A 22,111-nucleotide genomic window follows, 5' to 3' on the forward strand; every position below is an offset into this window, starting at 1 on the left:
TAACTTATATTAGCAATTAAAATGAATTTTTTTATATTAAATGTCTTTATACTAGATGTATATAATTCTATATATTAAGACAAATCTCATCGAAAAAGTATTTAATACTTTTACTCTTTACAATTTTATTGATGATTAAGACGACGAATTTAATACGTGCATGATTAAAAATGATAAATAATATAAATTTTCCATACAAATGACATATAATGATAATAGACAATTTTTCGAATAGAATACTTAAAATAAAAAAATTAATAATCTTGGAAGAACAACAGAAAAAATTATTCTAAAATTATAAAGTTATAAAAGTTTATTATAAGATATATAATCTCAAAATTAATAAATCAAAAATCTAATTGAATCTATCTCGATTACTTTTAAACTGAATTTATTTTGAGTTTTCTCAAAATTTTGTTCTTATGATAATTTAAAATAAGACTTGTCACTTAGAATTTAAAATTTTCTCTGATTTCTATTCATTAATTCTCTGATTTCTATCATTGAATTAAATGAACACAAGAATTATGCTTTTTCTTTCTTCAGATCAGAAAAGTAAATTATAATCAGAATCAATGCTTTGATAAAGATCATGCATTTCTAATAAATCTATGTAACTGCATAATTCTCATAATATATTGCACCATATTCATAATAGGCGCAAATGTATATCTGCACACAAATTTAAATCCAATCTTACGCATCATATTATATAATCGATATCGTGTAGAAATTATCATTGTTCTGATAGTGTATTCTCGACGACAACATCGTGAAGCACTATAAAATCGATAAATGCACCGATCAGCATTAGTCTACTATTTGCCACAATTTCTATTTCTTTTTTTGGTTTTCTGCATTTTTTAAAAGGTAATTTGCATGAGATAGTTCGATTATTTGAATCTTCTTTTTTTTTTTTTTGAAACAATTGAATCTAAAATAAAAAGAATATAAATTTTAATTTTAAGTTGTAAGTTAATGTTGATTCAAAGTTAATTCTTTCATTTAAAGAATTAAAATATAATAAACATAACATGACAAGATAAAACATGTTTTTTTATTCAAATTAATTTTTAATTTAAAATTTTATTTCAATATGTTTTATAAAATATTTTTTCAATAGCAAGTTTTTGAAATATAATAGAAACTTTAAATATCGAAGTAAAGAAATATTAATAATAGTAGTATATTTAAACTTAGAACGTGAGAATGTTCTAAATGTGTAAGTGTTTACCTTTTTTATGATTTTAATTTTTTTTAATTAATTCCATTGTTTTATAAGAATCTGAATGTTTTGAATGTTTTTATACTTATTAACAGAATACAAAAGAAACCTACAATAAAATATTTTCCTTGGCAAAGAAATAATACTTAAAACTCGTTACAAAATACTTTCTACTATTAATTGTAAATAGCATCACTTTTTTTCTGCTTGTATAAATTACAGAAGCAAGTAAAATTAATATATAATAGTATTCGAGTTTGAATTTAATTCTATAAAACTTATGCATAAATGTTTTTCATAATTATTATTAAAAATATTACTTTCTTTAATATCATATATATTTATTTTTATATATATTTTTTCATATATATTATTTATATATATAAATTTTCATTAAAATTAAAAGTTTGATATATTATAGTATTGATATTAGTTTCTATTATATCTATTCTTATATCAAAAATTATATAAAATAATATAAGATCATTAATGTGAGATTATTTATAATTTTCTAAAACTAAATGTGTGGTAGATACATCATAAAAATATATAGTATATAAAAAATGTAATAATAAGTTAAAACATTAACACTCTACTATAATTAATATAATTTTATCTATATATATTTAATCTTAGAAAAAAAAATGTAAAATTGATGGTCCAATATTTTAAATTATTATGTAAAGTTTGATTAATATGAAATTTTTATTACATATTTTACTGTATTTACTGATAATTATGTTTATTATCTAGTTTATAATATCTTTTAAAAATTCTTGATAATTCAACAAGATAATTCCTCTTAATTTTTTGGCATTCACAAAAATAATTAAATTCATTCGTAACGAGTTTTAATTATGCGTTTCGGTTAAACGTTCTACTTTTGTCGACTATAATTACCCGAATTTGTTCGTTCATTTCTTCTGATGTTTGAATATACAATCATCGGTTTATTTATATACACTGCACGTCCTATTTTCCAACATTCTTCTAACGGTTGTTAACAAAATGACAAACTTGTTGGCTTGCTAAGAATTACTAAGAATCATCACTAAGTTTTTTTTCGATAATTATTATTATTATTAATTTGAAAGTATATAATTTAATTATATATAATACAATTTGATTTAAAAATTTTTAATAATTCTACAGTTTAGTTTTGAAATATTTAGAAAAATTTTGTAAACACAATAATATATATTAATTTAAGAGTTACATTAATCTTGACTCAAAATTAAAATAATTTATTTTCTTAGATTCGAATATTCATTTCACAGTTTCTCTATACGTCATATTTTAATTTTATTTATGACAAAAGGTTCAAGAAATTTTTAAACACAGATTGTACTCATAAATCTCACGACACTATATTTCCATCACAGCAAGGAGTCTTTTGGTTCAAAAACCTATAAACTTTCCACTAATAACTTCGCGATTTATATTTAGTCAGAGAACGAGAAAGAGTATTTATACAAAGAAATTTTATCTTCATTGTTAAACAAGGACCAAGTTTCTTAATACAAAGAATCAAAGAATCAAATCAAACCATATACTACCATAAACATCCATTTTAGAAAAAAGAATAAAATGAAAATTTCAATAAATTCACTGACAATTTTTTTACTATATAAACAAACAGATTCTTCTAAATTTCATTAATTATACAGAACACAAAGTATTGAATAGTGAGATCCTGAGTAAAGAAAAACGACATCACGAACTAAGGAACGAGAACAGGCTGAACGTGCCAGATGCAGACGAAAGCCAAACTCGATTATTGCTTGAGTTGTAATGGGAACCTATAAATAGTGACATTCAACACAGTGTCGAAGATGTTATCGAGTAGTTAAAGTTTACGAACATAAAATCTTGTCTCTGAAACTTTGCCAAATAAGTAAAATTTTAAAAAGATTAGGTTTATTAAAAAAAAAAAAGAAAAAAAAAGAAATAGGAATCAGAGAGCAAAGAAGAGAAATGCAATTAATAAAATGTATATTAATCATTAATAATAATAAATAACATTCTTAATTCATTATTCTCTTTAATCATTATTATCAGAATTATTATTGTTATATAGTTGAGTATTTTTTAAATAATATTCATAATGTTGTTTCACCTTATTTTTATATTATTTGCTTATCATAAAAATATTTCTATATTGTCATTTAAAAACATTGCTCATTAAATATTATTCTATGGAATACAAAAATAAATATCATTTAGAAATATTAACTTTTCTGATTATATATAAATTTCACTTCAAACTGACTAATTAAATATAATTAACATGGTCATAGATAGAAATGAAAGACAATAAAGAAAAAAGAATCATCTGTGAAGAAACATTATCTGTTATTTTCTCGAAAACGAGGTATTTAGTACAGCAAAGGAATTTCTCTGTCTATAACGTCGTACTACTATTTTAATGATATGAGCTGGAAACATGTAATGCGCAATACCTGCATAATAATGAGTAACGTCACTTCATTACGTGAGTTGATAATAATCTTGTGTTTCAAGATAAAGAAATTTTCTTTCATAATTAGTAATTTTACAGTATTCCATCATTTTATTTTCAACCACTTTTATATAATAATCCAATCTTTATTAATAGATTATCATATCTTGAAGATAAGAAAAATATTAAATATAAATATTTATCATCAATGTTCATTTATTTTTTTAATATCTAGAAATAAAAAACAAAAGCAGCATAAATATTTACTTAATATTCTATAACAAGATTATGTAGTGAAATATATGTAAGTTGAATTTAATAATTTTTATCAAAAATTTCTTATTGGATTAGAGAAAGATAAAAAGGTAAAAAGAAAGGCCAACATGTTTTAATAAACGAATGCAAACAAATAGTCGGATAAAAGTGATTCAGAAAGAGAAAGAAATGTGAAGAGGGTGTGATGAGAAGGGGTGAAATACACTCTTACACGTTGGCCCCATCTGAATCATCACTGCACGCGAATGGCTTCATTCATACGCGAATTTAAAGTACGTTCACGTGAAGCAGAGTTACGATCTATATCCTTCCTCAATCGATTATTACATATAACCGATTCTTTTGTCAATTATAGATTTTTAATATTTATATATTCTAAAATTTAATTAATTTAAAAATTAAATAAAATTACAAACACTTATTATATATATGTAAATGTAAAATTAGAAAAACTAATATAAAACTTGAAAAATATATATATATATATATATATAATTATATATAGTTAATATGATAAACATAGAAAACATAGAAAACAAAAAGAAATATTTCAAATATTTTTACTATTATCAATCATTTTAAAAATTTATATCAATTTATATCATCATCATTATGGAAATTTAAAATTTAATCCCAAAAAAACTTTACATTATAATATTAAAAATTAAAAATTTTTTTTAAATTTCTAGAAAACCATAACATTTTGATCTATAAATTATGTATAAGTTATAATATAAAAATTAAATAATTGCACACTACAAAATTCTTGAAATTCATGACAATTTCTTTTCTTTTTTTTTTTAGAATAACTAATTATTTAATAATTAGAAATGTACAGAAAATGTAGTGGAAAATAATATTCAATACATATTAAAATGATTGACAACAGCATATTTTATTTAATAACACCTACGAAAAGGAAAGTATTTACCCACGCATCTCATCTAGCGGACGTTACGACAGCAGATCACAAATACCAATCTTACGTTCCTTCTTTAATCAAACGTGTCAGATAAAAGTGATAGATAAGCCATGATATCTCGCAAAATCGCGATTTTTAACTAATATAAAGTTGATACATTTATTTGAACTATTGAACGTTCTATAAATTTAAAAGTTTTAATTATAAAAAACATTCTGAATGTAGATATTTGAAATAGATTCCTTGTTTCTCGAAGATCTTTTGATTCTGTATCAAAATTATTTTGAAACTTAATTTTTTCATAAAATAAATATCGACGATTTAATCGCTAGTTTTATTGCGATTAATGATCGATTATAATTGTACTTATCTTTATTTGTATCTCTGTAAATTTTTATTAAGAGAATCGATTTTTAAGTTATACATATAATAACTTTTTGCATATAAATAATTAAATAACTAATAATAAATAAATTTATAATATTAATAATTACTTATGCTCATAAAGCATTTGCTCATAAAACAATGATGAATAATGAAAGATTCTTCTTCTCGTTTGCGATTTTCTAATGTTTCTTTGTAAGTGTATCAGTGTTTTTCATAAAATATAGTTCTATTTGCTGGAGAACTTACAACGAACAGTTTCCAGAGGAGTATAATATGTACCAGATGTTTACTGTTTGACTTGGTCACTGTGCAAATACGAAGTTCCTTCATCCAACTTCCAGATAATATATCTTGAATTTATCTATAGAAATTTGTAACATTAACTATCTTTTTAAAGATAGAGAATTCAAAGAAATATATAGAAAAGAATGTGAATAATACATGAAAATATTACACGATGAGAAATATTACAAGTTAAAAATTAATCCTTCCATTCCTAAGTTTAAAATATTCGTCCCTGAAGGGATGTAATTACGAGGAGGTAATGGAGAAACAGATATCATACGAATCGTCAATGCCAATACACAGACAGATTCGAGGAATGTGAAGGGAAATCAATAGCTCGAACTTCTCCGACTCAGTGACACAGAATATTAATTCTATTGGTTTACATGCAAAAGGGTTAATCAGTACAAGTAAATCCAAAGAAATAAAATAAAATATGATTACTTATATAACATAATGCCATTTGATCTGACATCGTTTATATTTTTGATTAGATTACCATCTTTTAGATCCATTTGTAAAATATAGATCCTAATATTTTAATTTTAATATATTATGTTTAAATCATGTCATAAAACTTGAACTTCAAAGTTCTTCGTCAATAAAAAATTAAATAGAAAATAAAAGATTGCACATTAGTTATAACTTTTAAATGTTTTTCAAGAAATTCTTACAATAGAATATGATGAATTTAGCTTGCACGTACTTGTATATCGTGTCTTGCAAATACACTTTTTAAACAGATGGTTCTCAATCTATATATCTGAAAAGAATGCATTAATATTATGATAATCATAATAGCCAATTTAAAAAAGCATAAAAGAATATTAAAAAATTTTTATTATTTAAAAATTAGTATACCGTAAAACGAAATATTGAAGAAATAAATGGAAGAATAAAAAAAAAAATCAAAAGTGTTGAGGAAAAACCAAGTGATGAATCGAGTAAAAAAGAAGATAGGTCGGCTATATGGCACCGATTATTGGGAATCTGAAAAATTGGGTCACATTTTGTTCATAGTATGTATAAGAATTTTCTATGAATGCCGACTCCATCCAATTCTGTAACGGGACCGATATTCATTCTTTCTATTCTTTACTCGCTTGAAACTATTCTATATTGAATACGAAATAATCATAATTTAATATAAATTTTTGAAAATTAAAATGATAATACCAATGATAATACTATTCTTGTTTCTTAATGAATTTTAATTTTTGACTAAACTTCAAATCCAAATTAAATATGAAATTCCATCCACGTATACGTATTCTATTTTTATTTCTTCATTCATTATTCCAAAACACAATTTTAAAATCTGTAACTACAAAAGAAAAATCATTAATAAAAGATTAATCGTTTCCAATTTGGCAAACATAAGATTCATGTTAATCACCTAGTTGATTAAATTTCATCCAGATTCAGCTTCAGACCGTTCAGAGAGGCATTGAAAACCGCTGCACACGGCCGAAGGCGGCGGCGTTGCAGCTCGCTGGCGGCGCGCGCGAGTAGAGAGAGCTACTACTACCGAGTAGTGTGTAAAAGGCGAGGTTCATTCATGCGCCGCCGGCCCAGTAAGGTGGGGTGGCTATTGATCGTCGAGCGTATATCGCGTACACCGGTGCATTGCACCCGTTCGCCTCGTCCTAGAAATTTTTACCCCAAACTCTTCCGTGCTGCCTCTCTCTATACCGCGCCTATCTCGATATCATCGCTTCGTTCTTCGTCGTCCTTTCGCCGATTTTCTAACCGGATCTTCGTCTACGCCGATTTCTACCTGCCTTCTGGGACCAAATAATCAGCCCTATTCGGCTAGGAATCAATAAACTTCCCGGGAGACTCTTTTGAACCTCTCTCTAGCACTTCGAAGAGGACTGATTTTTTTACACGATGCGAGATAAAGATAATGGTGAATAGAAAAATTTTTAATTTGCATAATGGATGATTGATTGAAAAAAGCAAGAAATCACTTTGAATTTATTATATTATTTGCATATATATCTATTATTCTGTAGATAATTAAATAAAAATATAATTAATTTTTTAATTTAGTTTTTTAATCATCGAATCATTATATTTTGTCATAATATTATATCAATTCACATAATTGATTTTTTTTAATGTAATTTAACAGAATAATGATTCTCACTCAACAACAACATTTCTCGCAAAAATCAATAAAAAAAAAAAAAAATACGAGGAAAGGAATAAAAAAAGCAGCAACTCCAAAAGGGAATGAGAATTCCCAGGAATCGCAAAACTATTTCACCCCTGAAACATTTTTTCTCAGCGGAGAGTCGAGACGGCCTAATCGCCTTTTTCGCCTCGCCTCTACGTCCTCCTCTCTCACTCCTTCTTTACTCCCTTTTGCACCCTAACTTCCGCTGCACGCGCCTGCAGTTTTTTGCAACCTCCTGGCCAGCATTACGCGCCAAAAGTACGAGCGGGTCAGTTTTTTCTTCGCTCAATCGTGGAGTATACATATATATATGTGCATGAGTGTAGGAGTAAGTACAAAGAGAGAGAAAAAAAGAACAAGAAGAAAATGAAAAAAAAAAAAAAAGACAGAGAAAAAAGGTTCCACCCTCGAAAGTTTCTACCTTAGGCTTCTCTCTAGTCTTTTCTGTGCTAGACAGGACGAAACTTTCCGCAGTATTACAAATGAAACGGTCTTTATGTCGCGTTGCCGCAGCTTCGAGATCGCTCCAAGCATGCTTGGCAGCGAACCCTTTCTTCCGGACAATGTTCCACCAGGATCGTTCCAAATAATGCTGTAATATTCCGACAAAACTGGCACTGATTTGTGGATAAATACACCGATGATAATGCAATCCCGTTCAAGATTGTATAGGTTGAAGATTCGATTAACCCTTTGCTTATAATTGTTCCTTAAATCAGTATTGATACGATCTTTATTCCGTTTATTAGAAATCATCATAATCTCAATATGGAAAAGAAATATATCCGGCAATTATTCTTTTATTTTGGATTAAATAACTGGTTTCGTTATTCAAACAAAATATCAAAAATTTGATCACATTTTTATTTCTCTAATTATTCAATTCTTATTTTTTCTCTTCCTATTAAAATTAATTAAAAATATATTAAATATCAAAATGTAAGATAAAGTAAAATAAATAATAATAAATTAATACCATGCATTATAAAGAATTTTCTTCGATCAGGTTGATTTTCAGAATAGAAGAGATCATCGATCACCGTAAAGAAGATATTCGTGTATTTCGATGCAGTTTAAAAACCTACGAGAAGAAAAAGAATTGGTATGAAAATCACGGAAGGATAGAAGCAAAAATCACGTAATATGAGCCGCTCGAGTGACTCTGCCCTTCGTACTCCAATTGCTCTGAGGTAACTTGTAATCCGGACACATTACATCACGATATCCACGCCCAATCTTTATACAAGTAGAACACAATGCACCGCCAACAAATGTAAAATCTACCTCATAATAAATATATTAAAATAGTTGATAAATAATTATATTTAATAAATAATAAATCATATATAATCTATTTAAATATTGAATTATATAATTCAGTAATTTTTTCTAAATAATTTTTTAAAGATTAAGGGAAAGGAAATACTTTGTTTATTTAAAAAAGAGCAAAGAGAGAAATTTAGGGTTTCAAAGCTAGGTCTGTTAGTTAAGAAAGATCTGAAATACATGCGAATCAATTAGCAAACATGTTTTACGAGGTTTGTTGGTGGAGGTGTTCGATTTTCTCTTGCTAATCAACTCGAAGCGACGATACTGAAGAATTCGAGTTGTTAGCTACCACTTAACAACCTGATACTCAACACCTTTCAATTCGACGATGAAAAAGAAGAAGGGAAAACCAATGTAGCTGATGTAGGTTTTCAATCATTATACTGATCGACCTCGTTTAATCGATTTAATCGATACAAAAAAGTGATTGCTTCTTGAAAAGAAAATAAAAGAAATTATTTACAATTTAAGTTTTATAAGAATACTATAACAATATTATTTTGTAGTACTTACAACTTAAAAAAGAAAAAGAGGAGATGAGATATTAAAGATATTAAAAGTTCAATTTAATTCAATCTGTCTGATTTACATTAAGAGTCTGAATTAAATGAAATTGGTATTAAAATTGTCTATAGTAATCTAATTGAAATGACATATGTTTAAAGAGTGATGAGTATTTATATAAATATATATATATCAAAACAATTAATAATTCCAATATTAAAAAGAATCTTTTTTATTCCTTGATGATAAAATTCTATATGTAAAATACAAGTATATTTTTTTATTTTAAATAAAATTTAATTTAACTATTTGATATATATATATATATTATATTCATTTATGAAATTTGTAAATTAATTAATGAAATAATATAAAACTAATTAATATAAAATCAACGGAAAATAAAAATATATGAAAAAATATAAAATATATTTTCCAGATATTTACTACTATATTTCTATAAGTATATATCTATGTTTCAATGTCATTTGCCATATACGACGAAAGAATCGATAATCTGTTCGAACGTGCACTCGATACATTGCACATTGAAGTAATAATGTGAAATTAATGACGAGACAAGTGACTGACCGCAATTGCAATACACAAGGAACAATTTCCCATCATGAGAAGAGAATTCTTCGCTTTTATGCACCCTATATCATTCAAAAATTAAACGAAACTTCGATCCATCTCAAGAATAACTCAGATTCCCTCCTGAACAAAATAATTCATTTTCCTATCGATCTCCTGATCAATTTCATCTTTCACGTATTTTCCTCTACTATTTTATCCTTATTTATAGAATTTCATCTAAAAAAGAATTCAAACAGTAATTAAAATAGATCAGAAGGTATTCTAATAAAAATATATTATGCTTTAACCTATTAAAAATATGATAAATTAAAAAAAAAACTTAATATAAAAAGAAAAAAAAATTTATATCATTATTCAATTATAACTTATTATTAAGAAAATAAAAATAAATCAACAAACCTAAAAAAGTTAAAACCGAAATGATTTGGTTCCATATAAATATTTGGTTCTATGGTTTGAATCTATGAATATGATTTGGTTCTGAATTAATATTACTGGTTTTATCACAAGTTACAAATTATCAGTATTATTTCAATGATCAAATTCGATCTTATTACATCATATATTTGATATTATTATTACATCAATATATCTGATAATTTCAATAAATTGCAACAATCAAAATTAATCCATTGTTACTGGTTTTGCACCGATGGCATTGTTAATTTATCGGCACCGTTTTGATGTTTCATTGCTAATCGCAATTAATTACAAACTCTGAGAGACCTCGCTGAACTATGACCCGTTAGCTTAGACGAGATTTCATTATGATCACTAGTAACCCTATTATTCTTCTGGTACACGTCCGCAAACACTAATTTAATGTCATTTGTAATCGAAGTCGCTTCTTTCCATTTCCTTCTTTTTTTCTTTTCCTTTTTTCTCACAAATTTATTTGTAAATGAGAATAGTTAATGAAACTATAACGAAAGTAGGTCATCGTAGGTTCGTTTCTCTTTCCAGCTCTCATTTATTATCCGTTCTCATTTCATTTTTGCCCCTTGTCTGAGAAATACGTGCCATTGGGTCGTGCAGGAAACGAAATTCTGCCATGAAAAAATACGAAAGGATGATCAGAAAACTCGACAATATTGAACTCGACGCATGCAAATATAATACAATCATCATAAATTTGTCAATAATCTCTGCATTTTTTTAATTTAATTGAGAAAAAATTCTGTAACTTTTTTTTCAATCTAAAATTAAAAAATTTTATTAATAAAAATTTAATTAATCAGCGAATCTTCTTTTTATTATATAATATACGTAATAAATAAATGATGTTTTTTTTTCTCTACGTATGAAGATCAGTGCAATAAAAAAGTACAATATGATTTCACTTTTATCGATTAAATTTTCCAAAAAATGATTTGTTTCTATTTTTGTTTATTTATCAGTAAAATTGATTTTCAATTATACGATTTATTAGAAGCACCCCGTATAATATACCGGCGTGTACATAAAAGCCAATCGGGCGACGGATGGATCGATATAGCTGTCGGTTTCTCCCTTATTTCATGGATATATCGATGCTCCACATTGTGTTTCTTCTCCTTATGTATTATATTCTTATTAGATTCTCCATACGATGATTTTTCAAAAAAGAAAAAAAAAAGATAAATGAGATTAAAAAAGTATGATCTCTGTGATCAAATATTCTTCCGAAACAAATCTTTTAATATATTTTAAATTTATCTCGAATTTAAAATATATTCATTAAAATGAATTCTGATTTTCTTAAATCTAAAATTAAAAAAAGGAAAAAATGAACATTGAAATAAAGACGACCTATTTAAAATACAATTTTTCAATATTCGATGATATGTATGAAAATGTATAATTGTGAATCACATTTCATGCAAAAGTTTTGATGAATAATATCTTCAGTGATAATTTCTAAAAATCTAAAAATTTCTAAAATTAATATTTGAATATTATCATATGATATTGAAATCAAATTTTGGATTAGATTATCATGGAGAAAAATCATATTATTTATCAATGACTTAATAAATTATAGATTAAAATACTAATAATTATAGATTAAAATATCATAATATTAGAAAATATATGATTAACATGAATCAAAAATTTCGGCATGCTCCATACTATGTAGAATTTTCTATGCAATATTATCATTTCAATGAGCACTTATCGAGATATGGAAAAGTTAGCGATGATAAGAATTCTTTATATCATTATCATCAAGCCTAGGAAATACTATATTTCCTCTTTCTATGATATTTCATATTTCATATTCTATTCTACTATATTCTAATATAAAATTAATATCAAACTTCTGATTTCTAAATATTGATTAAAATATGTATAATAAAATTTTGGTATTATAATAAAAAAAATATATAATAATATTGTAAAATACAAATGATATTCAACGAATAAAGATTAAATTAAATGATAAAGTCAGTATATTTTCAAAGCTACCTCTGGTAAGATAATGCGCTGTCGAAGTCAATACAGCTTATACAGATTTTTATTGGATCTTGCCAAACTCTGCAGAAAGTTGTCACGTTTCATCCGCAGCAAAAATTCGATAAATAATTGCCAAGAAATTTTTTTCTGGATGCATGTTTGGAAAATCTACATTTTTTTTATTTTTCTTATTTAATATTATAATTTCGACAAATATATTTATTATAATAAAATTGCTTGCAAAATCGCTATATCATAACAGAATTTTCAATTTCCTATATTATTATTATATTTTTTTCATTATATTTTTTAATAATCAGAAGTTTGACATTATTATATTTTTTTATATTATATATCATCCTATATTATATTTTGTTTAAAGAAAAGAAGCTAATATGACAAGATTTTTATCTCTAAATTTATTCCACAAATATAGAAAAGATTTTATAAGAGAAATAGGTGAATAAGACGCACCTACATATACCACCTACGACTTTATATCGAGATCTATGTGCATTTCCGACGGTTTACCGTTATGTGCATATACAGCTAAGAATTGGATTACAAAATAGATAATATTGCTTCTTCGGATATGCATCACATTTTATATTTGATTATAGAAAAATAATTCTTTGACAATCAATAAAAAGACTATTTGCAAATTTTTTGTTAGAGTTACAAAAAAAATAAATTATAACAAGAAACATCTCATAAAGAAGAAATGAAAAATAATAAATACAAAGAAATTATTAAAATTATTATATCTATCTTTATAATAATTCATTAATAAATAGTAAAACTATATTATTATTATATAAAAAGAAACATTCATAGAATTCAGTTTTAAGAATATCAATTATTCGAACTTTCATCTCTTCTAATTTTTTTTAAGCCGTACAAAAAAAAAATGAACAATTTCTGTATGTATAATAGTCAAAGAAATAAGTATTGCAATCAGTAACTGCATAATATTGCGTCCTTAATCAGTTTCCAAGAAATATGACAAATTCCCATGTGTTAGCCTTTTATTTAAAAGATCAATTCATTTTTCTTTTTCTAATTTTTAGACTTTTATTTTCAAATAATCAATATCTTCGTTTATCTGATTGATATCTTTATTTAATATTTAATATCCAGAATATTCGTTTTGATATTTTTTTCAATTTTTTCAATTAAAAATCATTTTAATTTTTACTTTTCTGTAAAAATAAATAGTAAAATTTGAATATATAATGTTATAAAAAATTTTGTTATTTTATATAATTAAAGTTGTATTATATCAACAATTTAATTCAATTTTAATTGACTTAATCTAATATTTTCTAATGTAATATATATATATATATATATATATATATATATATATATATATATACTTTATAGATGAATATTATATACAATTAAGTACAATAACTAATAGTTATTCTTTTATGAGAATTTTGATGATAAATATAAGAATCAATTCGTACGAAACAATCAAAATTATTTTCACATAATCGTGAATCAAAATAAATTATATGTAGATATATATTGATATAATAAATAACTTTGAATTAATAAATTCAATTACTAAATAATTATAGACTTATGTTACACTATATGAAAATTCCACTATAATAAAAATATTCTTATATTAAAAAAATAAAATACAATCTTTCTTTGATTTCTAATATATGATTTATATTTGGAACACTTCAAAAAAGAAAATTATGAATTATTTACATAATAATATATGATGAAATATAGAAAATTAAAAAAAATTATATACAATCCCTTAATCATATTCTAAATAATTTTAGCTTAATCAAAATTTCTTTAATTACAAAGTTCAAAATTCGGATCTAATTGATAATTCAAATTAAATTTTTATATTTCAAGATAACAATAATAAAACAAAACTTTTTTAAATTCTAATCTATTCTATCTTTTTTTCTTTCTATCTTTTGTGATATAAAATAACGTGTTAATTGTCAAACATTTCTAATAATCATTAGATAAAAGCTTCGGTAATTACAGATCTATAATCGATCTCATATTGTGCAATTAAAAAAACACGCTTTTATAAATATTTCATAATAGAAAATATATTATTGTTATGTTTATTGAAAAAATTTATGAAGGAATATATTAAATGAACGAATTAAATCCTAACTAATGAAATAAGTAATTTTTCTAAATAATTTTTATGATAAAAAGAATTTGGCTTTGTATCTTCAGATACAAATATTGATCTATACTTTCCCGTTAATCAAGTAACAAATTCAACGTGCTGATCTAACTCTATTGAATTTAAACCAAATCTATTTTATGTATATCATTAATATTATATATAATATCAAAATCGTCTCTTCTTCAATCATTATATTTGCTAAAAAAAACAGTTTTATTAGTATCGATTCAAATCATAATTTTATTAATTGATATACTAAAATATCATAAAGAATTATACATGAATTTTAACACATGTAATCACCCACGTGCATTTATAATCTTCTTTTATGACATCATTAAATTATTCTTTATCTAGGTTGAGCAATAGAACGAAGAAATGGAAACGGGTAATAAATGCTTGTATATATGTTAAGATCAAGAAATCACATGATATAATAATAAATTAATAATAAAGATTAATGATTAATATCGTTGTTTCAAATAATAAAATTATCTTTATTAAAATAAAATAAAATTCAATTTACTTTGAAATAATAATTATTATATTAAATAATAAAATTGTACACACATAATCTAAAAAGTCTCTATAAAATTGTAAAGGAAATATATCTTTCATAAATCAGATCTTTAATCATTTTTGTTATAATATTTTATGTAATATTTTATATTAATATAGCACGATTTTATTTATTCGATTCAAAACACGTTTCAATCATTTATTCTTCACACCTTATATATGAAATAAGTAAATCATATTTAACAATTCGTAGATCAAATATACCAACTACAATTAATAATTTATTAATCAATTTGATTCTTTTTAGAAATAATTAAAATATCAAGATATAAATCGATCAATATTAAAAATAAAAAAATAAATATAGTTAATTCTTAAATAATACAATTTGAATATCCAGTTAGATATAAATCTCTTTCTTGAAAAAAAAAAGAACCAATCATGTAGTTATTTTAAATTAATTCAGCTTCATTATTCTTTATTATACATATAATTCATATATCATGAATGTTGTTATTTATTTGTTATAAAAATTTCTAATAATTTCATTATTATCAAAAAAATTATAAAGAATTATGTTATGGATCTCAATCAATAAATAAATAATATATATATGAATATAATATATACATATATTACACGTTTAAGAATCAATTATAAACTATTAAGATATACCTGAGGGATATTAGCGTTCAATTGACGATTCAATGAATCCCGTTCCTTCTCGACCTCCTGCAAACGTGCTTCCGTTTCCTGCAACCGTTCCTGGTTTTCGCGTAATGATTCCACCAGTTTGTCTCTTTCATCAAGCATTGATACCATCAATTGCTCGAAGTTCGCATCTTCACCAGAATATTGCGAACTTCGCTGGCTAATGCTGTCCTCCGCAATAGTCGGCATCACGTCACACATCATATTCCACATTTTGTGTATCCTACTATTTTTTCACCCTCCAGCACACTGAAACTCCACTTCAAATATACACGCAAATAAGAAATAAGAAACAAAATGAGAAACAAACACGCGCGCCGGATATAATATGGACACTCGCGTGCGCGCCAGTGACAACGAAAGCCACCTATCGCTTTCTATATGTATATATATATATGTACCTTTTAATTTGTCTTGAACTTTTTAATTAATCATTTTCTTAGTCAGTTTCATTGTTTGGATGTGTTTTTTCTCTCTTCCTTTCTCTCTGATTTGTTTGTTTTGAAACTTTCTAATTCTTCTTAAAAATTTGTAATTTTTTTTCTTTCAGTCACACTTTTAATAATTCTAACAACATCTATGCGCCAAAATCCTGATAATGTTATCTTCTTTAAAGAGTATATTGCTTAACCAGAAGAAATACTAAAATCCTGAAGATTAGCTTCTCGTAATTTTTACTCTGTGAAGGATGGAAATCATTCTTTTTTTATGTTTGGTTAACTGATACCTATTGGCAGAAACATTGCTCGAATAATCTCTTAACAGTTCCAAGTTCAACATAACTCGCTCGGTCACTTTCTCACCATGATTCAAATTCATATCTCGTTTTCAGCATTGGACAATACATTCTTAGCAACTATTAAATATTGTTTACGGAAGGGAATCAATCGATGTGTCGTTGTGAAGGATCATACGCAGTTAAGACACAGTCATAGGCAACGAGAATATTTTCCTTAAAAAAAATTAATCAATTCATAAGAGGAAGATTTGATACAAATAGTTTCACTATAAATATATGTACGATTGTTAGATAGCTAAGTCAGTTTTGACAGATCACAAATAGGATCATGAACATACACTATATTACGCACTCTTGGATCTCTTATACGTTGATCAAACGCGCGTATTCTTCATTTTTCATTTCACTTTTTATTAGAAACGTAAATTAATATTCAATCCAAACAATTCGACACAAAGATAATATTCACAGTGCACTCTCTTCTGGAGCCGGGCAGATGAGTCTGACATTCGTGAAATATCCGTGAACAGTATAAGAATGATCACTGGACAGGCTACCGTTTACTTTTCACTTCGATTTTATTTAGACAAGATTTCATCCTATCTATTGAATGTATGTAACACAAGTAAATTATGAACAGAAAAAATTTCGTTTCAGGAAAGATATATATCGAGGGGAGTTCGGAACACCGCTTATTTTGCCTCGCCGATTATTTCACAATTTATTATCACCATCGAAAATTCGGCCAACGGAACGATTCCGATCGTACGTATAAGTTATGCACGAGGCGCAAGTCAGCGTGCAACAATCGGCATTTCGATGGCATTATCGCGGAAAAGCCGAGTACTGACACACCTACAGTTCGTTCCTACCGCCCAGCCTCTATGCTACTCCATTTCCGATACCGGCGGCCATTTTGCGCCGTGACGTCAACCTTCGTCCCCGAAGGTGCGTCCGACTCCGCCCGAATGTCGTACGACTTTCTTTAGCCGTGTTTGCAAATTGCGACAAGATCGATGATCACTTGTAGCGCTACAATTTCAGAATTTTAAAAGCGCGGGACAATTGAATTAATTTCTTGAATTCCAAATATGTACAATTTGTATTAAATAGATTCTATTTAATTATTAAAATATTAAAAAATAGTAACTATTAAAAAATCTAAAAAATCCTTCATTTATTTAAATCAACCTATAAATATATATTATAAATATTGAAATGTACAGGGCATTTAAACCAAAATTTTTTATTTTTAATACTTGAATCCATTTTTTAATAATTAAAAAAATGTATTCCTATAAAGAAGATCATTATTTTAAATTTAATTTCTAGTGAATTTTAAAATTTATAGAAGCATTAATTTTTTAAGTAAAATTGACCATAACTTAATATGATAATTTTGATCGACTTAAAAAGAAAAAAATCGGAGAGGCTTAATTTTCCAGAAGATGGAGACTGCGCTACAGAGTAGGATGCTGGATAATCAATACCGACCTTCGTGTCGAATGCTGGACCAAGTTATACAATTAAAAGAGATAGAGGCAAGCATCATGAAAACAGTAACACATACTTGTACGCCAGGAGCTACGGGTAAGTAGTCATAGCTTCAATTCAAAATATCTTTCAAAAATAGAACTTACATCATTCCTAATAAAATGTTAAAAGATTTCTATATTTTTTTGTTAAAAGAAAAAAGTATTTTATTATAAATATTTCAATTTTTTAAATTCTAAGTATCTCTTTAAATATTATTTTTAATGAATAACAAAAAAATTATATTTCTTTTTAATTATTAATATTTTTTTTTTTAAATATATTTAAAATGGAAAGTTTTTATTTTCTCCAAAACACTTTTTTGCTTTACATTTAAATGATGCTTTTGAACGTTTCTATTTCTCGGAATTACACTTTATTCGGCCAAGTTGTAGATCTACCTGGAGGCGATTCAATCGAAGATATCGCTGAATCAGTAGATGAACTGCGTGAGAAATTAGCGAATATGAAAAGACTGATGGAAGAGCGAAAAGGTACTACCCTGGGCGAGATTAGCGCAAGAAAGAGAAAAGAGACCTCGGATATCATAGATGGTCATTTTTTATCTTGGATATTTGGCTCGGCATTGATCGTCATCTTAAGTGTTAGTTTTTATGCATTTTACAATCTTTATCATGCAGTTCTGAAAAAATTTCCATCACATCATACAGAATTATAAAGAAATGGTAATTTTTATTTTTGAAAGTATATTTCAATTTTTTTCAATAATTTTTAACTATCTTAATAATTTGCAGAATGGACAAATCTCTATAACAACTTTTAATGAATTTTATGAGTAATAAATTGTGCTGATGTTCGCTTTGAATGTATTCTATTGCATTCAATAGAAGACGAACTAAAAATATGTCCAGAAATCTCAAACTTCTTGCATGATTTTCAAGAAGTATGTTGATAAATAATTTTGTTTTATATCAAAAAAAGTATTCCATGAAATAATATAATAAGATGTGTGGAATAGCAGAAGAAATTAGAAAAAAATTAAAAGAATAAACAGCAAGGTTCCTTTCGTGTGCACTTAACAAGCTCAACGAACATTTTATAGTATTCTTTCCAAATAAAAGATAGTATTCCTTTTATGTTTATTACAATTTTTTAAGGAACTCTCTATGCTCACGAAGAAAATTTTAAAAAAACTATTACGTTATATATCGGAAAAGGAGCAAGTGCCTTAAAATATCTCTATTTGTTTTAATATGTTCACATAAATGTACAATTCTATGATTATGAAAAAAAAGGCACTCAAAATAAATAGTTTAAACTCTTTTCATTTTTAAGATGAAAAAAAATCTTGAATGAAAAAAATATATTATCTACTTATTCCTTACTTATTTTTATTTTTAATCTCCTACAAATTAATACATTTCAAAAATAAGATCTCATAGAGTATTTTTTTTTTTATTCTTTTTTTTCTATTTTGTTTTCTTTTTTTCATTTTGTATGCAAAAATTCTATCATTTTTAAATATTATATTATTTTTTTACTGTTTACATTTAATATCATGCAATATTTAAAGTTTAAATTATAAACTTCATATTTTATACTAATCTGTTTTATCTTAAGAAAAAATCATTTTCAAGATATTTAGAAATAAAAATTTATAAATATTAATTAAAATTATTATTTTGATAAACTACTAATTGATTATTAGTTATTAATTGATTATTAATCAATAAAAATAATATTTTGCACTTTGTTTTTGCTTTCTATATAAGAAATAATTTGTACGAATTAATCGAAATTCATAAATCGAATTAAATTTTTGTTTCAATATTAATTTTTATATGCATTTGAAAGTAAGAAACTTTCATATCGATCATTTACTTAAATATACATATTATGAATAATAAATAAACGTTACAACTCAATCAAAAACAACTATTCTCTGACCGATATTAAATCGATGTTCGATAAAGTAGTATTTGATAATGTCTTCTTAATTATTTGTTCTAATTTTCTTTCTTTAATATGAAAAACAATACTGTGAACATTTAATAAAAAATTAATTATTATGCATACAAGGAGACGATAAAATTTTTTTATGGTAAAATGAAATAACTCACACGAGGGTGTCTTGATTTCTCAATACTCGAAGCTACAAACATTTAAAAAATCAATTAAAATAATAAAAAGCAAATTTAAAACAAAATAGAAAACTTTATAATAACGTACAGAATAATATTTTTTTATTCTCCAATTCTTTAGAGAAACTATTGAGCATTTTTTGATAGTCTTCTTGTTGCTGTAATTATATTATGAATTATTTTTTATATTTTATATGTATTGTCAACTTTAAAGCAATTAAAGCATTACCTTTAATACTTCACTTCGAAGAGCTTCTCGTCGAATTGATAAACTTGAAATTTGATTTTGTAACATTCTTACCTATTAAATATAATCATAATATCATAATTTCTTTTATTTCTTTTTTTTTTTAATAATTATATTATATTATATTATATTATATTATATTATATTATATCATTACGCCAACCTCATCTTCAGTCTTCCGAATATCTTTTTTCAAATCAATCATTAATGAGCGATATCGATCTCGACAAGAAGATGTTTTATTTTCCAAATCAGTCAATACTTTTTCTGCATCTTTTATTTCACATTGCGATTTTTGTAACTATGCATAGCAAAACTAATTATATTTCTTTTAGAAAAACTTAATAAAAGATGTGTATGAAAAAACAAATTAATTTCTTACCACATGTTCTTTCTCCGTAAGTTTTTCCGTTAATATTTCCAATTTATCATCTACGCTATCGCGACTCTGAAATAATCAACATGTAATCATTTGTAGAAATCGAAAGTATAAAAAAAATCGATAATTGTGGTTAAGAAAAATATATAATATAATATGTTAATATCAGCATAATTTTTTAATAATAAATTTTAATTAAAAATATTTTTTAACTGACTTCGATTGGAAATTCTTCTTCCACATTTGTATCTTGAGGTACAATCTAAGAAATGTAATAATATATAATTTACATATTGTAGAATACATAAAATCTTAAAATATTATAAAAAAGAAAAATTATATTATTAAACTTACACATTTTTTCAATTCTTCTGTTTGAGCGTTATACTTTGTCATAAACAACATTATTGGTTAACATAAAGTATTGTCGATTACAATAAAAGAAAAAAATTCTTACCATAACCAGAAGAAAAGTGACAACGCAATAGATAATGAAGATAAAAATACACGTTATTTTAAAGATGCAGATTGCGAAAAGTATGAACCACATTATAAAGAATTTTGTAGTAATAATTATTCCTAATAAAAATAATTAGTAAAAGTATACAAATAACAATTAGAAACGCTTGAATTTATGATAAAAACGATATTAATAAAAACCGAAGATCTAACATCGTTCCCATTTTGAATGATCACTTTATCGAAGAGATTTGAGAATCGAAATCTATCGAAATTTAAATATTTCGATTTATCGTTAAAAAAGTTTTAGCGCGCATTTATAATTATATTAAATATTTAAATGTATCCAAAATTAAATTCAATAATATTTTAAATTAAATAATTTCAAACAAATCAATCTACCAATTATATTAAAATATTATTTATATTAAAATAATGAAAAAATAATTAATATAAAAAATAATTTGTTTTCTTCAAAATTCTTAATAATTATAAAATATCAAAATATTATATAAAGTTTCTTAATTTTTATTTTTAAGTGATAATTTAGATTAATTAAAAAAATCATTATTCTTATATCGAAAATTTTAATATCTAAGAAAACATCCATACAGTCAACATATTTTAGAATTTTAATTTCTACAATTTATTTAGAAA

The 22,111-nt window shown here is 25.0% G+C and overlaps 3 protein-coding genes and 1 long non-coding RNA gene across 18 annotated transcripts in view; 1 reads left to right on the forward strand and 3 right to left on the reverse strand.

Annotated features, from left to right (window-relative positions):
* LOC409902 (liprin-alpha-1) overlaps positions 1–17,800 on the reverse strand; it is a 31,869-nt gene extending 14,069 nt beyond the window's left edge. For 5 of the 12 annotated variants that reach the window (XM_026445223.1, XM_026445215.1, XM_026445214.1 and 2 more), the window contains exon 1: positions 15,960–17,800. In XM_026445223.1, the coding sequence (XP_026301008.1) occupies positions 15,960–16,208 (249 nt within the window). In that variant the 5' untranslated portion in view covers positions 16,209–17,800. Of the gene's footprint in view, positions 1–2,125; positions 2,159–5,514; positions 5,625–15,959 lie in introns of those variants that run through there. The other 7 variants (XM_026445216.1, XM_026445221.1, XM_026445219.1 and 4 more) reach the window with 4 other exon arrangements.
* LOC102654519 lies at positions 9,945–11,894 on the reverse strand. Its single transcript, XR_409590.3, has 3 exons — positions 11,612–11,894; positions 10,562–11,208; positions 9,945–10,378 (listed from the first exon to the last, which is right to left on the reverse strand). It is a non-coding gene; the product is annotated as an uncharacterized LOC102654519 (long non-coding RNA).
* A 354-nt stretch (positions 17,801–18,154) lies between the features above and the next one.
* LOC100576983 lies at positions 18,155–19,551 on the forward strand. Of its 2 annotated transcripts, none has more exons than XM_006563005.3 (3): positions 18,155–18,324; positions 18,657–18,953; positions 19,023–19,551. In XM_006563005.3, the coding sequence occupies exons 1-2, from the start codon at positions 18,183–18,185 to the stop codon at positions 18,944–18,946; spliced, it is 432 nt and encodes a 143-aa protein (XP_006563068.1). In that variant the 5' UTR covers positions 18,155–18,182; the 3' UTR covers positions 18,947–18,953; positions 19,023–19,551. The 2 variants fall into 2 exon arrangements, with proteins under 2 accessions (XP_006563068.1, XP_003250194.2); XM_003250146.4 differs by having other exon boundaries at positions 18,165–18,324; positions 18,663–18,953.
* A 483-nt stretch (positions 19,552–20,034) lies between these two features.
* Positions 20,035–21,795, reverse strand: LOC724846. Of its 3 annotated transcripts, XM_016916384.2 has the most exons (9): positions 21,453–21,795; positions 21,350–21,382; positions 21,213–21,257; positions 20,999–21,064; positions 20,780–20,917; positions 20,599–20,670; positions 20,458–20,527; positions 20,349–20,380; positions 20,035–20,266 (listed from the first exon to the last, which is right to left on the reverse strand). In XM_016916384.2, exons 1-9 carry the CDS (start codon positions 21,543–21,545, stop codon positions 20,249–20,251), a joined length of 567 nt encoding a protein of 188 aa, XP_016771873.1. In that variant the 5' UTR covers positions 21,546–21,795; the 3' UTR covers positions 20,035–20,248. The 3 variants fall into 3 exon arrangements, with proteins under 3 accessions (XP_016771873.1, XP_006563066.1, XP_006563067.1); XM_006563003.3 differs by having other exon boundaries at positions 20,035–20,380; positions 21,453–21,794; XM_006563004.3 differs by lacking the exons at positions 21,213–21,257; positions 21,350–21,382 and having other exon boundaries at positions 20,035–20,380; positions 21,453–21,792.
* Positions 21,796–22,111: the final 316 nt, after the last annotated feature.

The sequence above is a fragment of the Apis mellifera genome, linkage group LG14, assembly GCF_003254395.2.
Source record: "Apis mellifera strain DH4 linkage group LG14, Amel_HAv3.1, whole genome shotgun sequence".
NCBI lineage: Eukaryota > Metazoa > Arthropoda > Insecta > Hymenoptera > Apidae > Apis > Apis mellifera.